This window comes from Octopus bimaculoides, chromosome 24 (assembly GCF_046866305.1).
Source record: "Octopus bimaculoides isolate indiv1 chromosome 24, ASM4686630v1, whole genome shotgun sequence".
In the NCBI taxonomy this organism is placed as follows: domain Eukaryota; kingdom Metazoa; phylum Mollusca; class Cephalopoda; order Octopoda; family Octopodidae; genus Octopus; species Octopus bimaculoides.
This window is the reverse complement of record NC_142951.1, coordinates 27,207,302-27,233,671: the sequence shown is the minus strand read 5'-3', so window position 1 is coordinate 27,233,671 and position 26,370 is coordinate 27,207,302. Positions and strand designations below refer to the sequence as shown.

The 26,370-nt window shown below is 39.7% G+C and overlaps 2 protein-coding genes and 1 pseudogene across 7 annotated transcripts in view; 1 reads left to right on the top strand and 2 right to left on the bottom strand.

Annotated features, from left to right (window-relative positions):
- Positions 1-3,712, top strand: part of LOC106877596 (coatomer subunit beta') — a 28,570-nt gene extending 24,858 nt beyond the window's left edge. For both annotated transcript variants that reach the window (XM_089340980.1, XM_089340979.1), the window contains exons 20-21: positions 1,045-1,206; positions 2,670-3,712. In XM_089340980.1, coding sequence (XP_089197106.1) covers positions 1,045-1,206; positions 2,670-2,705 — 198 coding nt within the window. In that variant the 3' untranslated portion in view covers positions 2,706-3,712. The remainder of the gene's footprint in view (positions 1-1,044; positions 1,207-2,669) is intronic.
- A 3,374-nt stretch (positions 3,713-7,086) lies between these two features.
- The window catches only part of LOC106877588 (SANT and BTB domain regulator of class switch recombination), a 40,572-nt gene continuing 21,288 nt past the window's right edge, over positions 7,087-26,370 (bottom strand). For all 5 annotated transcript variants that reach the window (XM_089340986.1, XM_089340985.1, XM_089340983.1 and 2 more), the window contains exons 8-21: positions 26,248-26,306; positions 25,476-25,570; positions 24,404-24,469; positions 23,570-23,665; positions 22,948-23,013; positions 20,998-21,340; positions 19,991-20,145; positions 18,202-18,313; positions 17,267-17,423; positions 16,483-16,555; positions 15,852-15,922; positions 14,190-14,272; positions 11,600-11,688; positions 7,087-7,588 (exon numbers count right to left, since the gene is read on the bottom strand). In XM_089340986.1, coding sequence (XP_089197112.1) covers positions 7,558-7,588; positions 11,600-11,688; positions 14,190-14,272; positions 15,852-15,922; positions 16,483-16,555; positions 17,267-17,423; positions 18,202-18,313; positions 19,991-20,145; positions 20,998-21,340; positions 22,948-23,013; positions 23,570-23,665; positions 24,404-24,469; positions 25,476-25,570; positions 26,248-26,306 — 1,496 coding nt within the window. In that variant the 3' untranslated portion in view covers positions 7,087-7,557. The remainder of the gene's footprint in view (positions 7,589-11,599; positions 11,689-14,189; positions 14,273-15,851; positions 15,923-16,482; positions 16,556-17,266; positions 17,424-18,201; positions 18,314-19,990; positions 20,146-20,997; positions 21,341-22,947; positions 23,014-23,569; positions 23,666-24,403; positions 24,470-25,475; positions 25,571-26,247; positions 26,307-26,370) is intronic.
- LOC128250852 (U6 spliceosomal RNA) lies at positions 17,691-17,791 on the bottom strand (annotated as a pseudogene).

Below are 26,370 nucleotides of genomic sequence, written 5' to 3'. Positions count from 1 at the left end.
TGTCAAGCAGTTCTGGAGTACACACACACACACACATATATGGTGGGCTTCTTTCACTTTCCTACTATCAAGTCCACTCACAAGCCTTTGGTCAGCTTGAGGCTGTAATAGAAGACACTTGCTCAAGGTGCTACGCAGTGGGACTGAACCTGGAACCATGTGATTGGGAAGCAAACTTCTTACTACACCAGCCATGCCTGCACCTATATGGATAGATAAACACGTGTTGTGAGTTAGTGCTAACATTTAATGCAAAGTCCATTAAAAATGTGTACAAACAGATCAGTTGTTATGGCGATGTGTAGCTTAGCGGTTAGGGTGTTGCTCTCATGACCATAAGATTGTGGTTTCAATTCCGGGATCTGGAACTGCATTGCATTCTTGTGCAAATCACTTCATTTCACATTGCTCTAGTTTGCTCATGTCGCAAAAATGAGTAATATGGTGAAGTCGTGACAGGCCTGCTTAAATAACCAAACAGAGGGGAACTTGTGACAAGCCATAGGCCTGGTGTTGGATGTTACCCTTCCTTTTCTATATAGACGTAGATATGGCTGTGGTAAGAAGCTTGCTTCCCAACTACATGATCCCAGGTTCAATCCCATTCTATAGCAACTTGGGTGAGTGGATTTGGTAGACAGAAATTGAAAGAAGGGGGTGAGCTAGCAGAAAGGTTAAGCACGCCGGGCGAAATGCTTAGCGGTATTTTGTCTGAGTTCTGAGTTCAAATTCTGCCGAGGTCGACTTTACCTTTCATCCTTTCGGGGTCAATAAATTAAATACCAGTTACGTACTGGGGTCGATGTAATCGACTTGGTCCCTTTGTCTGTCCTTGTTTGTCCCCTCTATGTTTAGCCCCTTGTGGGCAATAAAGAAATAGGAAATTGAAAGAAGCCCATCATACAAAAGGGAGTTAGATTGTGTAAACATAATGTTGATGAAATGTTCTTTCTATGATGTGTTTTTATAAATGACTTTTTTTTTTTCCCCCCTATCTCTTCATCTCTGTGTCACACACTCCATCTGTCTGTGGCTGATGTATAGGAGCTCCATGATAAAGACAACATCGCCCATCATACTGAAAGTGAAGCAGCATCAACAGAAATATCTGTAGACTCAATATTGTCAAAACAAGCTGTGTCAGACCTAGAAAAAGAATTGGAATTGGATTTAGAGAACTTGAACCTTGATAATGTTGATACTTCGGTAAGTTTTGTTTATCATCATCATCATCATCATCATCATCATCGTTTAACGTCCGCTTTCCATGCTAGCATGGGTTGGACGATTTGACTGAGGACTGGCAAGCCAGAAGGCTGCACCAGGCTCCAATCTGATTTCGCAGAGTTTTTATAGCTGGATGCCCTTCCTAACGCCAACCACTCCGAGAGTGTAGTGGGTGCTTTTACGTGCCACCGGCACAAGGGTCAGTCACACGGTACTGGCAACAGCCACTCTCAAAAAGGTGTTTTTTACATGTCACCTGCACGGGAGCCAGTCCAGCGGCACTGGCAATGACCTCACTCGAATGATTTTCTAACGTCCCACCAGCACAAGTGCTAGAAGGCGACTCTGGTAATCTTCAGATTTTTTTTAAATGCTAGACCACTGGTTTAAATTGATGTTAATTGATTGATATCAATTTCTACCCTCATTATTTAATTATATATAGATATATCCTCCTCTTTCTTTTTACGTCCGCTTTCCATGCTAGCATGGGTTGGACGATTCGACTGAGGACTTGTGAAACCAGATGGCTACACTAGGCTCCAATCTGATCTGGCAGAGTTTCTACAGCTGGATGCCCTTCCTAACGCCAACCACTCAGAGTGTAGAGGGTGCTTTTACGTGCCACCAGCACGAAGGCCCGTCAGGCGGTACTGGCAACGGCCACGCTCAAAATGGTGTATTTTACGTGCCACCTGCACAGGAGCCAGTCCAGCGGCACTGGCAACGATCTCACTCGGATGACTTTTCATGTGCCACTGGCACAGGTGCCAGGAAGGCGACGCTGGTAACGATCACGCTCGAACGGTGGTACCCTCATAATTTCGCTTTCGCTCGCCCCAACAGGTCTTCGCAAGCCAAGTTTAGTGTCCAATGTATATATATATATATATATATATATATATATATTTAATATATTTTTGAAAAGAATTTATTTTCGATAATTCCAATTGATTTTAATTGATTTAAATTTCTTTTCTATTTGAAAATTAGTTATGAAACACGTGTAATCTTTTTATTATATTATCTTATGATATTCACTTTACTTTATATTATACTCATTTCTTGTGCTTTTAATTATTAATTTTTCTATATGTGATAGTGGATTTTCATCGATGAGTTCTTGTAACTTGGATATTTTCCCTAAAACTATATATTTTATCTATAAAGCTCAATTTAATTTTAATTTTTTATAAATTGATTTTAATTGAGTTTTTACCTGTAATTTTGGATTTTGTCCCTAATATTATTTTATGTATATATATATATATATATATATATACACACACACACACACACAGACAACTTAATATATTCACTATTACACTCTGCTATAAAATTTAGTGCTTTCGTCTTGTAAATGAAAAATCAACACACACACATACACACACACACACACACACAGAATTTTAAATCTTTGTTTTCTTCTCCTCTGTTTCCAGGATGTCAATTTAGATGATGATTTGTTAGAAGACTAGAGACGAGATGACAGAACCACAGCTCTGGACTCCGATGTTCAAACAAGCACACATTTCTGGACTAGTTTACTGCCACTACTCACTCCACATCACCACAAACCACAAACATCTGCCTCAGCATGCAACTCTGAACTCCAGCTCACCACCACCACCACCACCACACACACACTGTAGCTCATATCCATATATTCTCTACTAGCACTCTTCCTCCCACTCTCTTCTACTCATACTTCTGCTGTGTCACTCACTCTACAGTTGTATATCATTCCAGAAGTCTTTCTTGACTGACAGAAGATGATTTCTTCTCCAAATTTAAATATGGATCACTTTTTTGAACTTTTAAGGACTGCAGTGGCTGCATAGGTTACAGTGGTGGTGGCCATGGTGATGATTTGTTTTTTTGTTTTTTTTTTTTGTTTTGTTTTGTTGTAGTATAATTAATTTGGTCTGTTTAGCTGGAGCAAAACTGCTACAGTTTTGATGACTTTGCATCTGATAACAGTGAAGAAACTTGTCATTATGCATATATACACATATATAGATAGATAGATATACATACACATGCACACATACATATGGAGAGGATATGTATATACATTAACAGGTATGGAAATATGTGTGTGCTTCCTTAAACCGTCACAAATATGGCCATGCTGGAGCATCATTTTCACATGCATACATGTGTGAGTGTATGTATGTGTATATATATATTTGTATGCCTGTGTGTGTGTGTGTGTGTGTATGTATATTTATATATGTATGAGTGTATATACATATGAATGTATGCCTACACACACACACTTCATTTAGCAAGATTGGGGGAAATACTAATTATCAAATTATTTTGACTAATTTGAAGAAGTCGTTTGAAAACAAATACCTATCATTATTATTATTATTATTGGGGGTAGTGGTGGTGGATGTGATCTTTTTGTCATTATTACTATTAATATTATTATTATTATTACCATCACATTGAAAATCCTATTAAAGTTTCACAAATGAAATATCTGGCTTTTATTATTATTATTATTTCTATTATTATTATTGTTCACTAGTTTTATTTTTATAACGTGCTTTCACTTCACTACCGAGTGCAGCTCTGTGTGCCTTGGGTATGTGCTGTGGTTTGCTGTGATGCTCTTATGGTTACTGTATTGAAAGTGTTTTGCGTAGGATGTGTGCAGTGCCCAGTAGCGCAATTTTCTGTATGTTATATATATTTGTAAGTCCTGGTGTTTTTGTTATGTATTTGTCTGAATATTTTTTTATTATACCTAAGGCACCTACTATGATAGGAATTGTTTCTGTTTTTAGATTCCACATTCGAGTTACCTCTATTTCCAGGTCTTTGTATTTTGAAAGTTTTTCCATTTCTTTTAGGGAAACGTTGTCATCTGCTGGTATTGATACATCAATTAGAAAGCATTTTTTTTCTTCATGATCTTTGACAACTATATCTGGTCTATTGGCCTTAATTTCTCTATCTGTGTGTATTGGCATATCCCAGAGTATGGTTGCTTTCTCGTTTTCTGTGACCTTTTCTGGCGTGTGTTTATACCATCTTTTTCCTGTTGTTATTCTATAGTGTTGGCATAGCTTCCAGTGTATATAGGTCCCAGCTCTGTCGTGTCTGTGAATATATTCCTTCTTAGCCAGGACTGGGCTATTATTATTATTATTATTTATTATTATTATTCAGTAGTGTTATTTTTATCATGTGCTTTCGCTGCACTACCGAGCGCAGCTTTGTGTGCCCTGGCTGTGTTGTAGTGCTCTTATTTTCGTTGTATTGAAAGTGTTTTACATAGGATGTGCACAGTGCCTAGTAGTGCAATTTTCTGTATGTTATATATACATTTGTAAATCCTAGTATTTTGGTTTTGTATTTGTCTGAATGTGTTGTTATCATACCTAATGTACCTATTATTATAGGAATTGTTTCTGTTTTTAGGCTCCAAATTCAAGTTACTTCTATTTTCAGATCTTTTGTATTTTGAGAATTCTGTTTCTTTTAGAGAATTGTTGGTATAGAAAAGATTATTTTTATTATTGTTGTTGTTATTATTATTATTATTTGTGTCTGGAGCTGTTGGCTGCATGTTCGGAAGTATGTTAATTTTTCTTCAAATTTGTTGTTTTACCGTTTGTTTTTGCAAATTTTATTGTTATCTTGGTAACCCAGCTCGCCACAAGCAGAGCTAGCTGGGGTGGCAAAAAATTTCCTCTTTAAGGGCGAATTTTAAGTTTTAAGAAAAAACTGCACTGCTGCAGACACCTCCAACAAAACAACAGCAACAACAACAGTATTGGCAGTGGTAGGTGGTCAATGGAACTGCGAAAACAACAGCAGCAGTAGTAGCAACATTAATTACAGTAGCACTGACAGCAATAGCAACAAGAACAATGACAACAACTGCAAACAAAATAAATGACTCAACATCTATTGCTTCCAGACCAGACAGCAACAAAAACTACAGCATCAGTATCCCACGAAACAACAACAACCACCTTACTAACAAAGCACAACCAAAAAGCCCCACAAGATTTGCCTCTTCCTTCTCCTGAACACTCAGACATGTCCTGTGCAGCGGTGGGAGGAAGAAGAACCTAAATGGTACCAAGTCGCCGGGCCAAAAAGAAAAAGCAACAAAAATACGCCAACTAAAACACAAAAATCTGGCAGGTGTGATGACTGAGGAGATACATGACAAAACAAACACACAAACACCTTTCCCTCGTTAGCAGCCACACCAGCACCGTCAACAACAACAACAGCATCACCATCAGCTCGATCACCACCGCTACCACCACAAGCACAGTTCACAACTCAGATCACTCACACGATTCACAACCAGCATATGTCCCAACACCAACAACACTCAATCATCAACTACACAGTGATAACGCCAACAATAAAGAATTAATAGCACACATATACAACCATACAGACATCAGGGTTAGGGTTAGGGTTAGGGTTTCATCACACCATCAAACAATACACTGCCACACATAAAACTCGCAAAACATGTACAACAAAATGAAAACAAGATATCCTGGGGCCTTCAGAAAAGATGTAAACAAAAGACTGCAATGAACTGCTTGTGAAAACATCCACAAATAACCATGGGATGGAATAATTATCCCCACCTCACCAACAAAATCACAGTAAATAGCCTTTTCTGCTTCTATACCTTGATCCTACATTGCCCTGCTTATGACAGGCAGTATAAATCCACATGGCCTGGGGTCACCTTGGAAACAGGGTCATCTACTCAACGACCTCAGGTCACTAAATGTCGATGTGGTGGCCATCAGTGAAACCAGACTCTCCAACTGACAAGTGTTCATGCCCATTTTGAGTGGATGCAAGATCCATTTATCTCCATATCAACCGGGGAATGGGTGGTGGAACTGTGGTGTTGCTCTGAAGGGGTCTTGATCTTGAGATAAAGACTGTCTTCATGGACCCAAAAGGTAAATTGGTGGTCCTGGATGTGAACAGTAATGACAGGGGTGTCTTCAGGCTGGTGGCTGTCTTTGCTCTGATAGGAGCAGGGCAGCCAACTTTCTACAGATGCAGGTGGTATGGGTTATTTCCTTTGGGTTGTTTAAATAAATTTTTAGTAATATGTACTAGATAGAATGGTCCATTGGAAGGGCCCTATTATCGATTTTTTTTCAACAATCTAGGTATGTCACGAGGTTTCCAGACATGAGTTCTACTCTTGTCAAATAAAGTATAAAAGTGATATTGTCTGCAAAAATTAGAAATAGGACACGCAAAAAATCAATACTCAAAGTAATCGAACATAAACAATAAAATGGGTTATTTCCCTTGAGTGTTTAAAAAAAAATGTACAGGTGCTATCGGTTATTCCTGTTGGGTGTTTAAAAAAAAAATTAGTTATATGAGGTAAATATAAAGGTCCCTTCCAGGGGCCATATTATCGATTTTTTTCAACAATCTAAGTATGTCACGATGTTACCATACATGAGTTCTACTCACGTGTCAAGTTTCATCAAATTCAATAAAATGATGTAGGAGGAGTTAGCTAACAACGCCACAAACAAACACATACCAATTTTCCACATATGTAGTAGATATGTGTGTATATTTGTGTGTTTGTCTCCCCCCCACCACTTGACAACTGGTGTTGGTATGTTTACATCCCCATAACCTAGTGGTTTGGCAAAAGAGAACACTAATATGATAGGGTTGGAAAGGTAAAAAGAGTAGGGAGTAACTTAAGACAATTTTTACTCGAAAGTTTTTGACATGAGTTTCCAAAAATGATCTAAGAAATTGAAAGAATTCCAAATATATCAAAAGAATTACAAAGAAAATCTACTTATAAATTTGCAATATATTCAGCATGTAGTTAAGATGAACTTTCATAAATATATTTATTCTGGTGACAGCATTTTGAGACCAGCTTGATTTAACAAGTTAATAGAAGATGTCAAGATAAAGAATGTTTTTCTACTGCAGAGGTGGCATGAATATCTCCAATGCACCAGCAAGAATGTGGTTTGATGAATTCCACTACTGCCTTTTTTTTTCTTTTTGGTCGCCAAATGTCTTGCAAGAAGGAGGTTTTTTCTTCCACCAATGTGCCTGAAAGAATATATGAATTAACAATTTGTTAAACCCTGCCAACATTGATGTTGTACACAAACTCTTTGCTACAGCATTTACCACAGAGAAGGCACAAGTAAATGTCAGCTCAATTTGCCCGTAAGACTAGAAATATAGAATCAACCCAGAATAGACAATTGTTAATCCTTGATCCAGCATATAATTAGCAACTTCAGATGATAAACGAGTTTATTCTTCATCCCTGGTCCAGATTCACTTGATGGGTCCAAAACGAAATTTGGCTCTACAAAAGAAGATGAAGAGGCTGGTTAAGACTGGAAGGAATGAAAAGTGATTTAAAAAGGTAGGATTAATTGGAGACAATTAATTAATTAATTAATTACTTCAAATTCACCTTACTCTAATTAAATATTCTAAATGACTTGAGATATTCATCCTGCCTTGGTTTTGTCGTCCTTTTTCCTCTAATATATATATTTATATATATATACTTCATATAATTAAGGATAAAATCCTTAATTATATAAGGTAATTTTATATACTAAATAAGTATTTAGTATATAAGTTATATACTAAATAGGTAATTTTATATACTAAATTTATAATTATATACATAATTATATTAAAGAGATCGGGAAAAAAAACCGTCTCCAACACGCTAAAAATATATACTCTGGTATATACATGCAAATGTACGTATATGGTCATGTGGCTTTGGTGTCTCATATGGGTATGTATAAATATTTGTAATTATATATATCAGAATGTTGTGCTGAGGAGGGTAATATGTATTTTATTACATTTAACCTGAAATCAAGTTTGATACACAACTAACTGGAAAGTTGTATTTATTATTTTTCATTTGCCTGTTTACAACCTGTGCTTAAAGGGAGAAACAAGGTGGTTTTTAATGCTAATTGGTATCTATTTTTAGCATGCTGGAGGGATTTTTTTTTCCAGGTCCTGTTAATATAATTATTATATAATTATGAATTTAGTATATATGTGTGTGTATGTATATATATATATATATATATATAATGATAGATCGCTAGCCACTACACATTCTTTTTTTCTCTCCTTGTTTCTTTCTGCATTCCTTTTTGTGGGAGAGTGTAGGCTCGAAACATTAAAGACTTTTTCACTTTCTGAGCGTTATACTAATACATCTGTTTGTTATACTAATACACCTGTCTTTGTCTTTTGTTTTTTTTTGTGAATCCTCCCCCTGATACTTGTGCTGGTGGCACGTGAAAAAACATTCGAACAAGGTTGTTGCTAGTGCCGCTGGACTGGCTCCTGTGCTGGTGGCACATAAAACCACCTACTATACTCTCAGAGTGGTTGGCGTTAGGAAGGGCATCCAGCTGTAGAAACATTGCCAGATCAAGTTGGAGCCTGATGTAGCCATCTGGTTCGCCAGTCCTCAGTCAAATCGTCCAACCCAAGCTAGCATGGAAAGCAGACGTTAAACAATGATGATACACACACACACACACACACAAATATACATACATACCCTGCAAGAGTCCTGTACTGGTGCCATGTGAAAAGCACTTGTGCCAGTGCCGTGTGCAAGTGCCCATGCAGTGCCACGTAAAAGCACCCACACACTCTGTAAAGTGGTTGACATTAGGAATGGCATCCAGCCATAGAAACGATGCCAAAACAGACTGGAGTTTGGTGCAGCTCTCCTACTTGCCAGCTCTGGTCAACTCCTCCGACTCATGCCAGCATGGACAGCGGACGTTAAATGACTGCATACATCATCATCATCATCATCATCGTTTAACGTCCGCCTTCCATGCTAGCATGGGTTGGACGATTTGACTGAGGACTGGTGAAACCGGATGGCAACACCAGGCTCCAGTCTGATTTGGCAGAGTTTCTACAGCTGAATGCCCTTCCTAACGCCAACCACTCAGAGAGTGTAGTGGGTGCTTTTATGTGTCACCCGCACGAAAACGGCCACGCTCGAAATGGTGTCTTTTATGTGCCACCCGCACAAGCCAGTCCAGGGGCACTGGCAACGATCTCGCTCGAAAATCCTACAGGAGCCAGTCAGGCGGTACTGGCAGCGGCCACGCTCAAAATGGTGCATCTCATGTGCCACCCGCACAAGAACCAGTCCAGGGGCAATGGCAACGATCTTACTTGGCTTGCCGGGTCTTCTCACGCACAGCACATTTCCAAAGGTCTCGGTCCGTAGTCATCGCCTCGGTGAGGCCCAATGTACGAAGGTCTTGCCTCACCACCTCAGCCCAGGTCTTCCTGGGCCTACCTCTTCCACGGGTTCCCTCAACTGTTAGGGTGTGGCACTTTTTCACGCAGCTATCCTCCTCCATTCTCACCACATGTCCATACCAGCGCAATCGTCTCTCTTGCACGCCACAACTGATGCTTCTAATGTTCAGCTTTTCTCTCAAGATACTTACACTCTGACGGGTATTCACATTGACATTACACATCCAACGGAGCATACTGGCTTCATTCCTTGCGAGCTTACGTATGTCCTCAGCAGTTACAGCCCATGTTTCACTGCCATGTAGCATGGTTGTTCGTACGCATGCGTCATACAGTCTGCCTTTTACTCTGAGTGAGAGTCCCTTTGTCGCCAGCAGGGGTAAGAGCTCTCTAAACTTTGCCCAGGCTATTCTTATTCTAGCAGCTACACTTTCAGCGCACCCACCCCCACTACTAACTTGGTCGCCCAGATAGCGGAAGCTATCGACTACCTCTAGTTTTTCACCCTGGAATGAGATAGAAGTTGTTTCCTGTTTGTTTGCAGTCTTTATTGCACCTGAACATCTGCCACAAACAAAAACTAGCTTGCTAGTTAACCTGCCTTTGATGTTGCTGCACCTCTTATGTGTCCATAGCTTGCACCGGGTACATCTTATAGAGTTACTACCTACTCCTTTTCTACATACTGAGCAGGGCCATCTACCTGAAGGGGTTTGTGTTTTATCTACCTTCCTACTTATTAGGATTTTGGTTTTAGCTAGGTTGACTCTAAGGCCCTTCAATTCTAGACCTTGCTTCCACACCTGAAACTTCTCCTAGTTCTGATAGTGACTCCGCAATTAGGGCAAGGTCATCAGCATAGAGGAGCTCCCAGGGGCAACCTGTCTTGAACTCCTCTGTGATTGCCTGGAGGACTATGGTAAATAATAGGGGGCTGAGGACGGAACCTTGGTGGACCCCTACCTCTACCCGGAATTCATTGCTGTACTCATTTCCAACCCTCACCTTACTGGCAGCATCTCTGTACATGGCTCGCACAGCTCTCACTAACCATTCTTCTATCCCAAGTTTCCTCATTGACCACCAGATAAGGGATCGGGGGACCCTGTCAAAGGCTTTCTCCATGTCAACGAAAGCCAGGTACAGAGGTTTATCCTTAGCTAGGTATTTCTCCTGCAACTGTCTCACTAGAAATAAGGCATCAGTAGTGCTTTTACCTGGCACGAACCCAAACTGCATCTCATCTAAATTGATTCGCTCCCTAATTAGTTGGGCTATGACCCTCTCTGTAACTTTCATAACCTGATCTAACAGCTTGATGCCTCTGTAATTATTTGTATCTAAAGCGTCCCCTTTACCTTTGTAGCAGTTGACTATGATGCTGCTACACCAGTCATTGGGTATGACTCCTTCGTGTATCACCTGGTTCGTAATACGGGTGACTAGGCTATAGCCAACACTGCCAGATATTTTGAGCATCTCTGCAGTGATTCCTGATGGGCCGGGGGCTTTCCCGGTCTTCATACTCTTAATTGCTTTATCTACTCTGGTACTATCAACTCGGATAGCTGGTCCCTCTATTGGGTCGACATATGGCAGGCTCTCTTTCTCCCATTCATTCTCTTTATTATGGATTTTCAGTTGTGATGTGTTGTAAGGCTGCAGTGTGATGCTGAAGATGGTGATGAGGATGACCTAACTCCTTTTTTCAGTCTGCCTTGAATTCATGGGACTAGAGCATATCTGGATTTTCAAGTCTTTCACACAGCAAGTGCAAGACTCTACCCTGATTGGGATGCCAGTCCATTCCACAGTTAACCACCCGGTTTCACTGATATACTCAAATTAAACTGAATGTACCAGATCAATGCAAAAACTAAGTGTCTTGCACAAAAATGCAGAGCCATGCTCCATCTGAGAATGAACCCTTCACCTAGCTATTGTGAGCATGACACCCTAACCACTAGGCCATGTGATTTCATAGTTATCTCTCTATCAAGTATGAAATGAAAGGAAATTAAAGGAATCCCATCTAATCAGAACAACTCACCTTGCAAAAGGCTGGTTTAAATTCTTCATGTTTGGTAATATGTGATTTCTCCATTGGCCTTCAATTCGGCTGAAGCTGCCTGCTGGATACTAAAAGTAGAGAAATAATAACGAGAAACTTAATTTGTTTTTAATTGAAAAGCACCATCCAAACATGGTCGATGCCAGGTCCACCTGACTGGCTCCCATGCCAGTGGTATGTAAAAAGCACCAACTGAACGTGATCAATGCCAGTACCCCCAGAGTGGCTGCCGTGCCGGTGGCATGTAAAACGCACCATCCAAACATGATCGATGCCAGGTCTGCCTGACTGGCTCCCATGCTGGTGGCACATAAAAAGCACTAATCGATCATGACCAATGCCAGTACTCGCTGACTGGCTCCTGTGCTGGTGGCGCGTAAAAAGCACCATCCAAATATGATCATCATTGCCAGGCCCACCTGACTGGCTCCTGTGCTGGTGGCACATAAAAAGCATCCACTACACTCTCGGAGTGGTTGGCATTCGGAAGGGCATCCAGCTGTAGAAATATTGCCAGATCAGAGATTGGAGCCTGGTGCAGCTGCTGGCTCTTCAGACCTCAGTCAAACCGTCCAACCCATGCCAGCATGGAAAACGGATGTTAAACAACGATGATGAGGATGATGATGATTAACATTCTTGGTTCACTTGTTTGAGTTTTCAATTTTAATCCTTTAGCATTCAGATTACTCTGTCAAATGTGACGCTTATTTATTCACCTTCTTTTGAATTAATCATGTATTATCTCATAGCTTCAAGATTTTGATTACACAATTGTTTATTTTTAGAATGACGTTGTAGGATAGGTGTGAGAGGTCTGACTGGTTTGAACATAAAATAAGGTAGAGTATTTTGGCCTGATATCACCAGTTTAAACACCAGAGTGTTAATTATTTAAGCAGTATATGCTTGTATCCAATACAGCTTAATTAGAATACATGAAACTCTTGTAATCTCCACAGCTAAGACTTTCAAATGAATAACTGTAGATCTATCTACATTATAAATGTTTTAAGCATTCTCACTTCTTTGATTGTGGCTTGTCTATGTGCATGTGTATAGCAACACTGTCACAGACTGCAGTGGTAGTGGTGGTGGGAGGTTTTTGATAGCAATCATAATAATATTAGTTTCAAATTTTACCACAAGACCAGCAAGTTTGGAGGAGGGCTAAGTCAATTATATCCGCCCCAGTGCACATAGTCAAAGGTGATGTTGGTGGAATTTGAACTCAGAATGTAAAGACAGATGAAATACTACTGCTAAGCATTTTGTCCTGTACCCTAATGATTCAGCCAGCTTGCCACATTAGCAATCATCATCATCATCATCATCATCATCATCATCATCATCATCGTTTAACGTCCGCTTTCCGTGCTGGCATGGGTTGGACGATTTGACTGAGGACTGGTGAAACCGGATGGCAACACCAGGCTCCAATCTGATTTGGCAGAGTTTCTACAGCTGGATGCCCTTCCTAACGCCAACCACTCCGAGAGTGTAGTGGGTGCTTTTATGTGCCACTGGCACGGGGACCAGTCAGGCGGGTACTGGCAACGGCCACGCTCGAAATGGTGTATTTTACATGCCACCTGCACAGGAGCCAGTCCATCGGCACTGGCAACGATCCCGTTCGAATGTCTTTTCATGTGCCACTGGCACTTGTGCCAATGATATTGATAATGAGAGTTGTATTGTTGTTGATGCTTTTAGCCCCAAGTAAGCCTGGATTGAGCAGTCAGTCCTATGATCAAATGTGCTATAGACATGACCATCCAATCATATTTTCAGGAAATGTGAAGTGCATTCCAGAATTTTTGAGATATTTTTTACGAGAAGCAATTATGTCTGTCCTAGATTATTGAAATTTTGATATATTATTATTACATATCTAATAAGCTGACCTGCCAACTTTCTCATTCCGGATTGAAAAAGACAGCTGTAACAGTACTTTGAACAGAGATGGGCATCAAAACGGCCCCTCACCCTCCTCACAGTTCAGGCCTTGCATTTTGTGACTTTTGATTGTTCCCCAAGCTGAAGGGATTGTTGTTTTGAAGACATTGAGGCTGCGACAAGATTCCTGGGCACCTTCACTTTGGAGGACTTTCATGGGGCCTCAACAAAATGGTTGGAGCACAAGAACAAATGCATTGAAGACAGAGAATTCTATTTTGAAGGAGGCCAGAGTTTTATACTTCTTTGAAATTAATAAATGTCTCCCCTGAAAAAAAAAGTCTTTAAAATTCTGGGATGCACCTTGTGTATGAAGGCCCCATTATCCAATATGTTGCTGCTCCTTTTTTTTTTTTAAAAGATGGTAGTGAGTTGATTGAGGAAAATTTCGCTGCTATTTCTAGCAGATCGAACGACCACATAGAGGTTCTTTCATTGGCTCCTGCTAATGAGTGTGATGGTGATCACAATGACAATGAATGGCAAAATAATGATAGTAGTGATGATGATGATGATGATGATAATAACAATGACATTGTTAATGGTGATGACAGACAATGGACAAAATAATGGTGATGACAGACAAGTGTAGCAATAAAAATAGGCTTGTAACCTCTTTCTTTGGTTTCTCGACTTTCTCTGTGTCCAATCTCAGTTTTGTCAAATACATTATCATCTCCTTCATCCGCCTTTGATCTGCAAAACAAAAAAAACAACACTCAACAAATATTTCTACAACCATAGATACATACACACACACACACACACACACACACACACACACGCATATTTATATTGGGAGCACCGCAATTCAGTAACTAAAAACCCAACAACTACCATTTCAACAAGTGCCACAACTCACCAAGTTCCCAATTTTTGTGAGTACCTAACTCACCAAGTTCCCAATTTTTGCAAGTACCCAACTCAGCAAGTTCCCAATTTTGGCAACTACCCAACTCAGCAAGTTCCCAATTTTTGCAAGTTCCCAACTCACCAAGTTCCCAATTTTTGCAAGTTCCCAACTCACCAAGTTCCCAATTTTTGCAAGTACCTAACTCAGCAAGTTCTCAATTTTGGCAACTACCCAACTCAGCAAGTTCCCAACTCAGTAAGTTCCCAATTTTGGCAACTACCCAACTCAGCAAGTTCCCAATTTTGGCAACTACCCAACTCAGCAAGTTCCCAATTTTTGCAAGTTCCCAACTCACCAAGTTCCCAATTTTTGCAAGTACCCAACTCAGCAAGTCCCACACAAAAATGAAATAATTGATCAACAGAAATTGACCTCTTTACCTCTGAATTATCAAATTATGATGCCTGTGGTGTTATGAGCCAGGCTGTGTCGGAGGGAAGGACCAGAAGTGAGAGAGTGTGCCAGTCCTGTAGGGAGTGGGGGCTGCAGGTCCCACCGGAAGGGCCGCAGTCAGCATGCGAGGTATGAGAGGGCAGTTGGCAGTGGACAGTGTACAGATGCAGACAGAGCACATGGATGTTGTGAGTGACCCCTTCCACATCGACAGACAGTATGGCAGCAGACAGAGCACGTGGACGTTATGAATGACCCCTTACAGATAGACAGGTAAGACCACCATAATTCTTCCTCTGCTTCTGTTTTTTCTTCCTTCACATCACAATGCCTTTAAAAGCCAACTAAACTAACTGCTACAATTTGTAATCCAGTTATAAACAACTTTCTAAAAATTTAATTTTATATATATGAACTTCACACTTTCTGAACCCAGTTAGAAAAAATGGAAAAACATTGACGTTTGTTGATATGGCAATTGCCTGAGACCTTCCTGTGCTATGAAAGGCACTACACCATGTATTAAACAAAACTGTTGGATATGAAATCATGTATAACATCCATATGAGTGGAGGCGCAATGGCCCAGTGGTTAGGGCAGCAGACTCGCAGTCAGAGGATCGCGGTTTCAATTCCCAGACCGGGCGTTGTCTGTGTCCCATGCTAGCATGGGTGGGATGGTACCACAAGAGTTGGCCAGGCCAAAGCCTGCACCAGACTTCTGTGACACACACACACCTATACATTCATACACACACACACACACACACACACACACACACACATATATATATATATCACTTACATTTCCCAGACTCTTCCTTTTCTTTGAAAATGCCATTTTACTAAAATAGTTCTTCACTTCAAAAACAAGACAGTTCTACAATAGTACCACTGTTCAAGGTCAAAATGTTATTCTGGGAATTTTAAATAGCGTCTTGCTATTTTCATAACTTGCAAAAATAATTACCTTCCTGTCTTTGAGCATCTTGGTTGTGTCGTACAGAGCGCTGCGTGTTCCACAGAGACTTTTGAGTCGGTCTGCCAAAATATAAAGAATTAAACAAGATTCATTATTACTGCTAGCAATTAATTGTGGTGAGCTGGCAGAATCATTAGCATGCTGGATAAAATGCTGACTTTATGTTCTGAGTTCAAATTCCAAAGCCGACCAAAGCCTTGTGAGTGGATTTGGTAGACGGAAACTGAAAGAAGCCCGTCGTATATATGTATATGTATATATATATATGTGTGTTTGTGTTTGCCCCCCCTAATATCGCTTGACAACCGATGTTGGTGTGTTTACGTCCCCATAACTTAGCGGTTCGGCAAAAGAAGACCGATAGAATAAGTACTAGGCTTCCAAAGAATAAGTCCTGGGGTCGATTTGCTCGACTAAAGGCGGTGCTCCAGCATGGCCGCAGTCAAACAAGTAAAAGAGTAAAAGAGTAACTGATCCTCCTGTATTTTCTTTTACTCAAAGCCAGGAACTTTTCAGCACCCCCCTTGTACTAACAACATTCCTCAGAACTTCTTCCACCCGTTCCTTATTCTAACTCTTATAATTCCTCATCAGTAGAGAAAGCAAACGATAAACTTACTGGAATTCTGGAGCATCAAACAAAAGCTTTTGAGTATGGTTAACCTGGTTCTTCTTCACATGAGTTCTTGGTGCTGGAATAACAGAACACAGATGTAGCTTGATAAATAAAAGAGAAATTGTGGTTAGTTGGAATTGGTAGAGATGTTGGTCTCTTAACTCAGGGGTTTTCAAACTGTGGTCCGCAGACCACAGGGGGTCCGTGGACAGCAAATACTTTTTATGGACAATTTGATTTTATATATGTTTTTTAATCGAAATCTTTTAATTGACAATAAACCTATTTGTTAAACACTGTTAAATAAATAAATGTAAAAATATATGCTATTTTAAGCAAATATTTATGTATAAATTTCATAAGCGTTTATAAGGGGTTCCCTAAGGTAAAGCCTGAAATATAAAGGGGTCCGCAAGTCAAAAAGTTCATATCACATAAGCAGCAGTGAACTAGTTTATCTTAAAATAAATACAGAACCATTTCTATTGCTACTAACCTGGTTAGTAAAATTGATCATTAGTAACTATTGTGGTGGTGGTGGTGGTGGCAGCAGCACCAGTGATGGTTGTAGTAAAAGTTTAGTGGTGCTGGTTTTTCAGTTGGATGGATGGATGGATGGATGTTCCTTCCCATTGTTTACCATTCAGCTAAGATTTTGGTTTCACATTTTGGCACAAGGCCAGCAAGCCAGAGGAAGGGGCTAGTTGATTGCATCGACCCCAGTATCCAACCCTTACTTATTTGAAACCAGTTAAAACGAATACACCTTACATCACATTTTACTCACCTTTCATCACTTCGTTGTCTCCAATCTCATCCTCACTTTCATCCTGGCTGTATTGTGGGCCCTCCAGATCAGATGACTCCCACCTCTCCACTGCTTGCTGTAGCTGCTGCTGCTGTTGTGGTTGCTGCTGTCTTTGTCTGCTGACTGGTCTTGGCTTCTGTTCAGTAACACAAAAAGATACCAGTTACCAGGACAACACAGCCAGAAGTGTAGGTCACCCCAACGGTGGCAGACATCAATACATAATCATCATCTTCATCACCACTACCACTACAGTTTCCGTCTCCCAAATTCACTCACAAGGGTTTGGTCGACCCGAGGCTATAGTAGAAGACACTTGCCCAAGGTGCCACGCAGTGGGAATGAACCCGGAACCATATCGTTGGTAAGCAAGCTACTTACCACACAGCCACTCCTGTGCCTAAAAAATATGGAATGCTTCACGAATTCGCTTGTCATCCTTGTGCAGGGGCCATGCTAATGTCTGTATCGTTCCAATTTTAGAATATGTACCGCCATAGCTATATATATATATATATATATATATATATATATATATAAACAATCCATTTGTTTCATTTATCATTTTATTTTTTTATACCCCATCATCGTCATTATTATTATTATTGTTTTAAAATTGCCAGTACCGCCTGACTGGCCTTCGTGCCGGTGGCATGTAAAAGCACCCACTACACTCTCAGAGTGGTTGGCATTAGGAAGGGCATCCAGCTGTAGAAACTCTGCCAAATCAGATTGGAGCCTGGTGTCGCCTCCTGGATCACCAGTCCTCAGTCCAACCCATGCTAGCATGGAAAGCGGACATTAAACGATGATGATGATGATGATATATTGAGAAACAGGAGGCAGTCAAAATATGTATATATAAGTTGATTGACGGATTATCAGACAGACAGACAGACAGATATAGAACGTACCCCTGATTTTGTGTCATCTTCTGAGGCATTTGGTTGCAGGAATGTTCCACTAAATGTAGGAATGGTCTGCTTGAAGTTATTTTCATTTGAAAACACATCCACTTCATTGTTTCTGGTGAAGAGAAAATTAAATATTGTATGTATATATTTATGGTGGTGTGTATAACTATGTGTAATTGCATTTGTGAATATGCATCTAAGTGCATGTGTGTGTATTTTATTTATTTATATCTATATATATATTTCGTTTTGGGATTTGGTTTGCAAGATTTTTTATGTGATTTCGTGTGTTGAAGCATATTCTGTTGTGTCGGGGGGGGGGGGGGGTCATTTTCTTATCGTGCCTTAAAATTTAACACACTCACCGTTAAAATTTCCACTTATTTCTTATTATTTATTTTTTAATTTTTTTAATTTTTAATTTTTAATAAAAATAAGAAATAAGTGGAAATTCTACCAGTGAGTGTGTTAAATTTTAAGGCACAATAAGAAAATGACTCTCCCCAGACACAACAGTATATATACATATATATACTTACAACAGTGGTGACGCTGGCGTTCGGTCATGTAAAAACAAATAATAAATGAGTATATGCATATATACGTACAGGTGTGTGCATACCTACGTCTACCTGTATATATAGGTGCATATCTGGGTACAGGACATTGCAAAAAAAACGTAGACAAGAAATAATAATAACCAGAGTACAGAAAACACACAAGCCACGTAGAGAACATTTTCCTTCATCAGCTACCCCTGTTTTAACACAGCGTTTCGAAGAGTTGGGCAGGACGCATCGTTAAAACGGCTCTTCCCATGGACCACAAATTAAATTTGTATTAACAAATTAAATCTGTGCCATGGAGGAATATAGTGGCGGACAAAAAACAAGACAGGAAAACAAACGGAAAAGAAAACAAGACAGGAAAACAAACGGAAAAGAAAACAAGACAGGAAAACAAACGGAAAAGGCCATGCGGCCAGACGTGAAAAATTATGTGTATATGAACGCTGTGAGGCACAAACTTGAAAGTGGGGACGAAGTAAGTTCACGTGTTTGCTCGGCGATAGCCAAGGAAGAAAAGGATTATTGACCGGAAGCATGTGACCATGCAGGGGTAAGGGAGAGAGAGAGAGAGTGGTAGAGGGAGAAACAAAGGGAGGAAGTAGAAGAACAGGTGAGCAACGAGAGAAAGAGAGGAATATAGTAGTAACAGAAGGAAGTATGAGGGGGGAAGAAAGAGATATAGTAGTAACAGAAGGAAGAATGAGAGGGGTAAAGAGAGATACATAGTAGTAACAGAGGAAGAACGAGAGGGGGAAAAAGTGAAAGAGAAAGAGATAGAGTAGCGTCAGAAAATATAATGGCACAGGTTTAATTTGTGTATACAAATTTAATTTGCAGTCCATGGGAAGAGCCGTTTTAACGATGCGTCCTGCCCAACTCTTCGAAACGCCGGTGTTAAAACGGGGGTAACTGATGAAGGAAAATGTTCTCTATGTGGCCTGTGTGTTTTCTGTACTCTGGTTATTATTATTTCTTGTCTACGTTTTGTTTGCAATGTCCTGTACCCAGATATGCACCTATATATACAGGTAGACGTAGGTATGCACACACCTGTACGTATATATGCATATACTCATTTATTATTTGTTTTTATATATATATATATATATATACACACTCACGATTTTGCTTTCACTTGCCCCAACAGGTCTTCGCAAGCAGAGAGAGAGAGAGGGAGGGAGAGAAAGAGAGAATTTTACTTATTATTTTATATAACTTACAAATAAAAGTCATTCGTGTTGTTATAAGGAATACCAATGATGTCCCGATGCGCGATCAAATCTTTGAATAAATTACATGTTTCTTCTGGGGTGTCCTTGGTACTGTTCTCCTTGTTTACCAGGGGTTTCACAATGTGGTCCCTTGCTTGGCAACCCTGCATTTATAGGTGGTAAAAGAGAAAAGGGTTCACTGGTATCATTTTCTTTCACATTAACTGATCCAACAAGTGTTTTTCTAATGTAGTCACTTTACTTGCTAGAAATAGCAGCTAAATCTCTCTTAACTGACATCCTACCATCTTATATTTCAAATTTTACTCTTTTACTTGTTTCAGTCATTTGACTGTGGCCATGCTGGGGCACCACCTTTAGTCGAGTAAATCGACCCTAGGACTTATTCTTTGTAAGCCTAATACTTATTCTATCGGTCTTCTTTTGCCGAACTGCTAAGTTAAGGGGACATAAACACACCACCATCGGTTGTCAAGCGATGTTGGAGGGGACAAACACAGACACACACACACACACACACACACACACACACACATATATATATATATACATATATACGATGGGCTTCTTTCAGTTTCTGTCTACCAAATCCACTCACAAGGCTTTGGTCGGCCCGAGGCTATAGTAGAAGACACTTGCCCAAGGTGCCACGCAGTGGGACTGAACCCGGAACCATATCGTTGGTAAGCAAGCTACTTACCACACAGCCACTCCTGCGCCTATTACAAAAACTTTAACTAGATCTCTTGTAATTTCTGGGTAGAGATTTGAAACCACCACCTATGTGCTGTATTACTACTTCTCAACACCCAAGCCTAATGGGCCACTGAAGCAGCAACACTTCCAATCAGTTAAGATCAGAAACCATCATCATCATCATCATCATCATCATTGTCGTCATTGTCCAACCCATGCTAGCATGGAAAGTGGACGTTAAACGATGATGATGATCGTCAATTCTTTTGTTAGCTATGATATCAAATACCTGTACAAACCAGATTTAAGTTTGCGGGGTCAAATCTGCACACAGTTTGGTTGCAGCAAGGGTAATGTCCAATTGGTGAGACGAGCTTTGAAGACACAGTTTCACCATCCCTGCCGGCAGCAGTCTGGAATTGTGGTTCCTCAGGATGATAAAGACAGTGACCAAAGTGAGCACATGGAAACATCTCGTTGCACCATGTGCAGTGGAGATAATTGACCAAGCCCCACAGTTTCCAGTAAACATTTCGCCAGGTCACCATTTGTGACTTCAATGCTAGGATGAACTCATTGATGTCAAAGGTCATGTCGGTATCATGGTTATATACAAGTTCACCAATTTCATTCACAGACAACCTGAAATGAAATTAAAAAAAAAAAAAAACTAATTTTCTTAACTAACAAATCAATTAATTAACAAGCAAACACATTGAGGCAGTAATTCTAAACAGACCATTAATTATATACACCTACCTCATTAAATATATAAACACCACTTCATTAATTAGACAACATACTTCGTTAATTATACACACCCCATCATCATCATCATCGTCGTTTAACGTCCGCTTTCCATGCTAGCATGGGTTGGACGATTTGACTGAGGACTGGTGAACCAGATGGCTATACCAGGCTTCAATCTGATTTGGCAGAGTTTCTACAGCTGGATGCCCTTCCTAACGCCAACCATTCCAAGAGTGTAGTGGGTGCTTTTACGTGCCACTGGCACGAAGGCCAGTCCAGCGGTACTGGCAACGATTTCGCTCGAACGTCTTTACAAGTGCCAGGAAGGCGATGCTGGACACAGGTGCCATCACAATTTCGCTTTCCACACCCCATTTCATTAAATTTATATGCTCATTTCCTTAACTATATACACTGTATTTAATTCACTATATACACTCTCTATGTACACCTTACTTAATAACCATATATAACTACTTCGTTAGCTACCTACAGCCCACTTCATTATCTATATACACTTAAGGGTGGCGAGCTGGCAGAATTGTAACTGTGCCAGGCAAAATGCTTAGTGGCATTTCATCCATCTTCACATTCTGAGTTCAAATTTCACCAAGGTAGACTTGGCCTTTCATTCTTTTGGGGGTTGATGAAATAAGTACCAGTTAAGCACTGGGTTGATGTAGTCAATATACTACCTCTCCAAAAATTATATAAGTTGATTATATGACCCCAGTGATCAGTTGGTACTTATCTTATTGACCCTGAAAGGATGAAAGGCAAAGGTGACCTATTCAGGATTCGAACTTAGAATGTAAAGACAGACAAAATGTCACTAAACGTTTTGCCCAGTATGCTAACGATTCAGCCAGCTCACTGCCTTAAGACAAATAAATATATTCTTTTCTACTCTAGGCATAAGGCCCGAAATTTTAGGGGAGGGGGGAGATCAGTCAATTAGATTGACGCCAGTATGTAACTGGTACTTAATTTATCGACCCCCAAAAGGATGAAGGGCAAAGTTGACTCAGCGGAATTTGAACTCAGAACATAACGGCAGATGAAATACCGCTAAGCATTTCATCGGGTGTGCTAACGTTGACAAATAAATTTATTGAGAAATAATTAAGTCAGATTCTAGTGAATACTACATTTAATTAAAATTACTGCTGTGACAATGAAAAATATTAATGCCTAAATGATCAAGGGACACAACTCTGCAATTTAAACTAACTAAAACTAAATGGAAGTTCAATGGAAGCATTTAGTAGAGAGAGAGAGAGGGGTGAAAGAGAGGTGAGAGAGAGGGGGAAAGAGAGGTGAGAGAGAGCGGGGGAAAGAGAGGTGAGAGAGAGGGGGAAAGAGAGGTGAGAGAGAGGGGGAGAAAGTCTGATTATGAGAACTTAGCTATACAATTGCAGAGGGGTTGTGGTTGTATATTTTACTTAACAACAAGGTCATATGTTTAAATGTTTGGAAAGTATGAATAATAATATTTTTACCTGCTTGGGGCACATCTTATTCGCTGGGCATATTTTGGAAGAAGAATTTTCTGACAATGGCAGCACCTGATGACATTAATAATAATAATGATAATAATAATGATAATAATAATGATAATAATAATGATAAACATATAATGGTTTCAAATTTTTGTACAAGATCAACAATTTTGGGGGGAAGGGGTGAGTTGATATCATTGACTCCAGTGCGTAACTGGTACTTATTTCATCGACCCCAAAAGGATGAAAGGCAAAGTTGACCTCAGCAGAATTTGAACTCAGAACATAAAGATGGATAAAGTGCCACTGAGCATTCTGTCCAGCAAGCAGACAATTCTGCTTGTAGGTCATAATAATAATAATGATAATGATAATAATAATAATGATGATAATAATAATAATAATAATAATAATGATAATAATAATAAGGGTGAAGCACTTGCAGAAAACAGCATGAGTTGAGGGTTTGAGGTTCCACCATTAGCCAGAATGAAATCGTAGTATTCTTTATTTGAGTGTGTGTGCAGGGCCCAGCTTGAATATAAGTGGTGGCGGTGGCGGTAGTGGTGCTGCTGCTGCTTTGATATATTTCATTTGCATGCAGTAAAACAAAATCACTCACCTAAATAAGTAAACGCCACTGCCTGGGGAATCGGGATTTGGTTTCAAATTTGGAGAAGAATCAAAGAGTCTTTCAATCTTTTTTGAAAACAATTTGCTAAAAATAAAAAAAATATTAAAAAAACATATCAGTTTGTCTGAGAGCCTCTCTCTTCAATGAGAATAAACAGAACTAACACTATGGGAGTCAACTTGCACTTCCTTTTTGAAGCTCTGAGGAAGCTATAAGAGGATGCACAAATACCCAGCTCTGAGCACACTGCATCTTATAGCGGAAACAGTTGTAAGCTAATGACGTTCATTGCATAATTTCCTCTTCCTTTGTCATTTATTTAATTTCATAATATGCTCGGTACTTGACTAATGCTTTATTCTGAAACATGAATATTGAGATCTGACTTCAGGTTATTAGTGTAGCTATGCCTTAGCAAAATATTTGTTTCTTTATTGCCCACAGGGGGATAAACATAGAGAGGATAAACAAAGGGATTAAGTCAATTACATCAACCCCAGCGTGTAACTGGTACTTATTTAATTGACCTTGAAAAGATGAAAGATAAAGTCAACCTCGGCGGAATTTGAACTCAGAACGTAACAGCAGACGAAATACCGTTAAGCATTTCGCCCGGCGTGCTAACGTTTCTTATTTCTTTATTGCCCACAAGGGGCTACACACAGAGGGGACAGACAAACGGATTACTTAATTTGTGTGTCAGTGTGTGCGTATAGTGTATCTCTCTCATTCAACAATATTTAGTCAACTGAATTACCTGCTCCTGAATTAACAAATAAATACATAACAAATATGTTATGTTTTCTTTTTATTATTTTTTACCTTTTAAATTTATCTTTTTTGTCTTTGATCTCCTCGATTTCATTGTGGTTAAAAAGCTCAGCGATCCTACAATATAGAAGGGAGAGAAACATTAAAAAACAGACGCCATTTTATGTAGAAAGCTATGAGGTTTAATAGCCAAGTGAGTCCAAACCTTTGCACTATTCTAGCATTCTGTATATCTTGCTTAATGTGGATATACTCTGGCAAAGCACACAACTGAAATGTTTATCTTAGGAAAGCATCTCATAGAGATGTACAGGCACAGAATATCAGAAGCAGATGAAAGTTATCCAGCGGTGACAGTAGAATTGCTAAATACGTATTTCTGCTTCTTTGAGCATCATCAATAACAAAAAATCCACTAGCAATAGCATGCTGAGACAAATTTAGCCTCTACTGGTATAGAAAAGATAGTGATTAACAAATCGCTAAAGTCACAAATAGCCAACAGGCTAGGTAAAATTTATTCTCAGTGACAGAAGCAATGTTATATCAAAACAGCATGCTATACATCTTACTTAATGAGGATATACTATAGAAAGCCACAGAGCTGCAGTAGTCATCTTGAGAAAGCATCTTGATGACCACAGTTGTGTGGCTCTCTTACAGTGTATTCATGTTAATTAAAATGCATAGAATGTTTTTTTAATATAATGTTGCTTCCATCACTAATAACAAATTTGCTCTTTTGCCAGATCCTGTTATTTTTCAATTTCTTTGGTACCCACTCTGCTCTCAGCAGCAGTGGTTGTGACAGCAGCGGAGGTAGTAGTAGTAGTAGTAGCAGCAGCAGGATATATAAAAAGGCAGCAAGCTAACAGAATCCTTAGCATTCTTGACAAAATGCTTAATGGCATTTTGTCTCTCTTTTCATTTTTTGAGTTCAAATGCCGCCAAAGTCGACTTCGCCTTTGACTCTTTCCAAGTTGATAAGAATAAGTACCAGTTTAAGCCCAGGCAGGGGGTGGGGGAGCAGTGTGATGTAATCAGCTAGCACCTCCACCCACCGAAAAAGTTCCAGGCCTTGCGCCTCTAGTAGAAAGGACCATTATTATTGTTATCAACAAACCTTGTTACTAATTTATCATTGATGCAGTTCATGTTACTAGGAGCACGTAAGATGTCTGAGAGGTTGTCATGGATATAGGAGATGCATTTCTGGACCTGAAACAGAAGACAGAGAACATCTCAAGAATCAAAACGGAACCGGTTGGGCGTAGGAGTGGCTGTGTGGTAAGTAGCTTGCTTACCAACCACATGGTTTCGGGTTCAGTCCAACTGCGTGGCACCTTGGGCAAGTGTCTTCTACTATAAGCCTCAGGCCGACCAAAGCCTTGTGAGTGGATTTGGTAGATGGAAACTAAAAGAAGCCTGTCCTATATATATATATATATAAATAGATATATATAAAACTGTATGTGTGCGTGTGAGTGTGTGTCTTTGTGTCTGTGTGTCTTTGTGTCTGTGTTTGTCCTGAACCACAGCTTGATGACCAGTGTTAGTGTGTTTATGCATCCGTAACTTAGTAGCTCAGCAAAAGAGACTGATGAAATAATTACTGGGCTTAAATACAAAAATAAGTACTGGGACTGATACGTTCGACTAACAGTTTTTCAAGGTGGTGCCCCAGCATGGCCGCAGTCGAATGACTGAAGCAAGTAGAAGATAAAAGATAGTCAAGCGATGGCATTGCTCAAAATCGGGTTGCAGCCATTATGCATGTATGTAGGTATATAAGTAGAGGTGTGTGCGTGCGTGTGTGTTGGTAGACAGGTAGATATGTAGGTGAGGGTAAGCAGGTGGACGGGTAAGTATGTGGATAGGTAGACGGTTATGCTTACCAAACTGTCCATCTTGAGGAAATCAGAAGAAATCAACAGAGAAATGATATTGTTGGAATCTGTAATTAAATAAAGAACAGTTATCAGTGTGTTTGTAGGTGTGCCTGTGGATTGGATCTACAG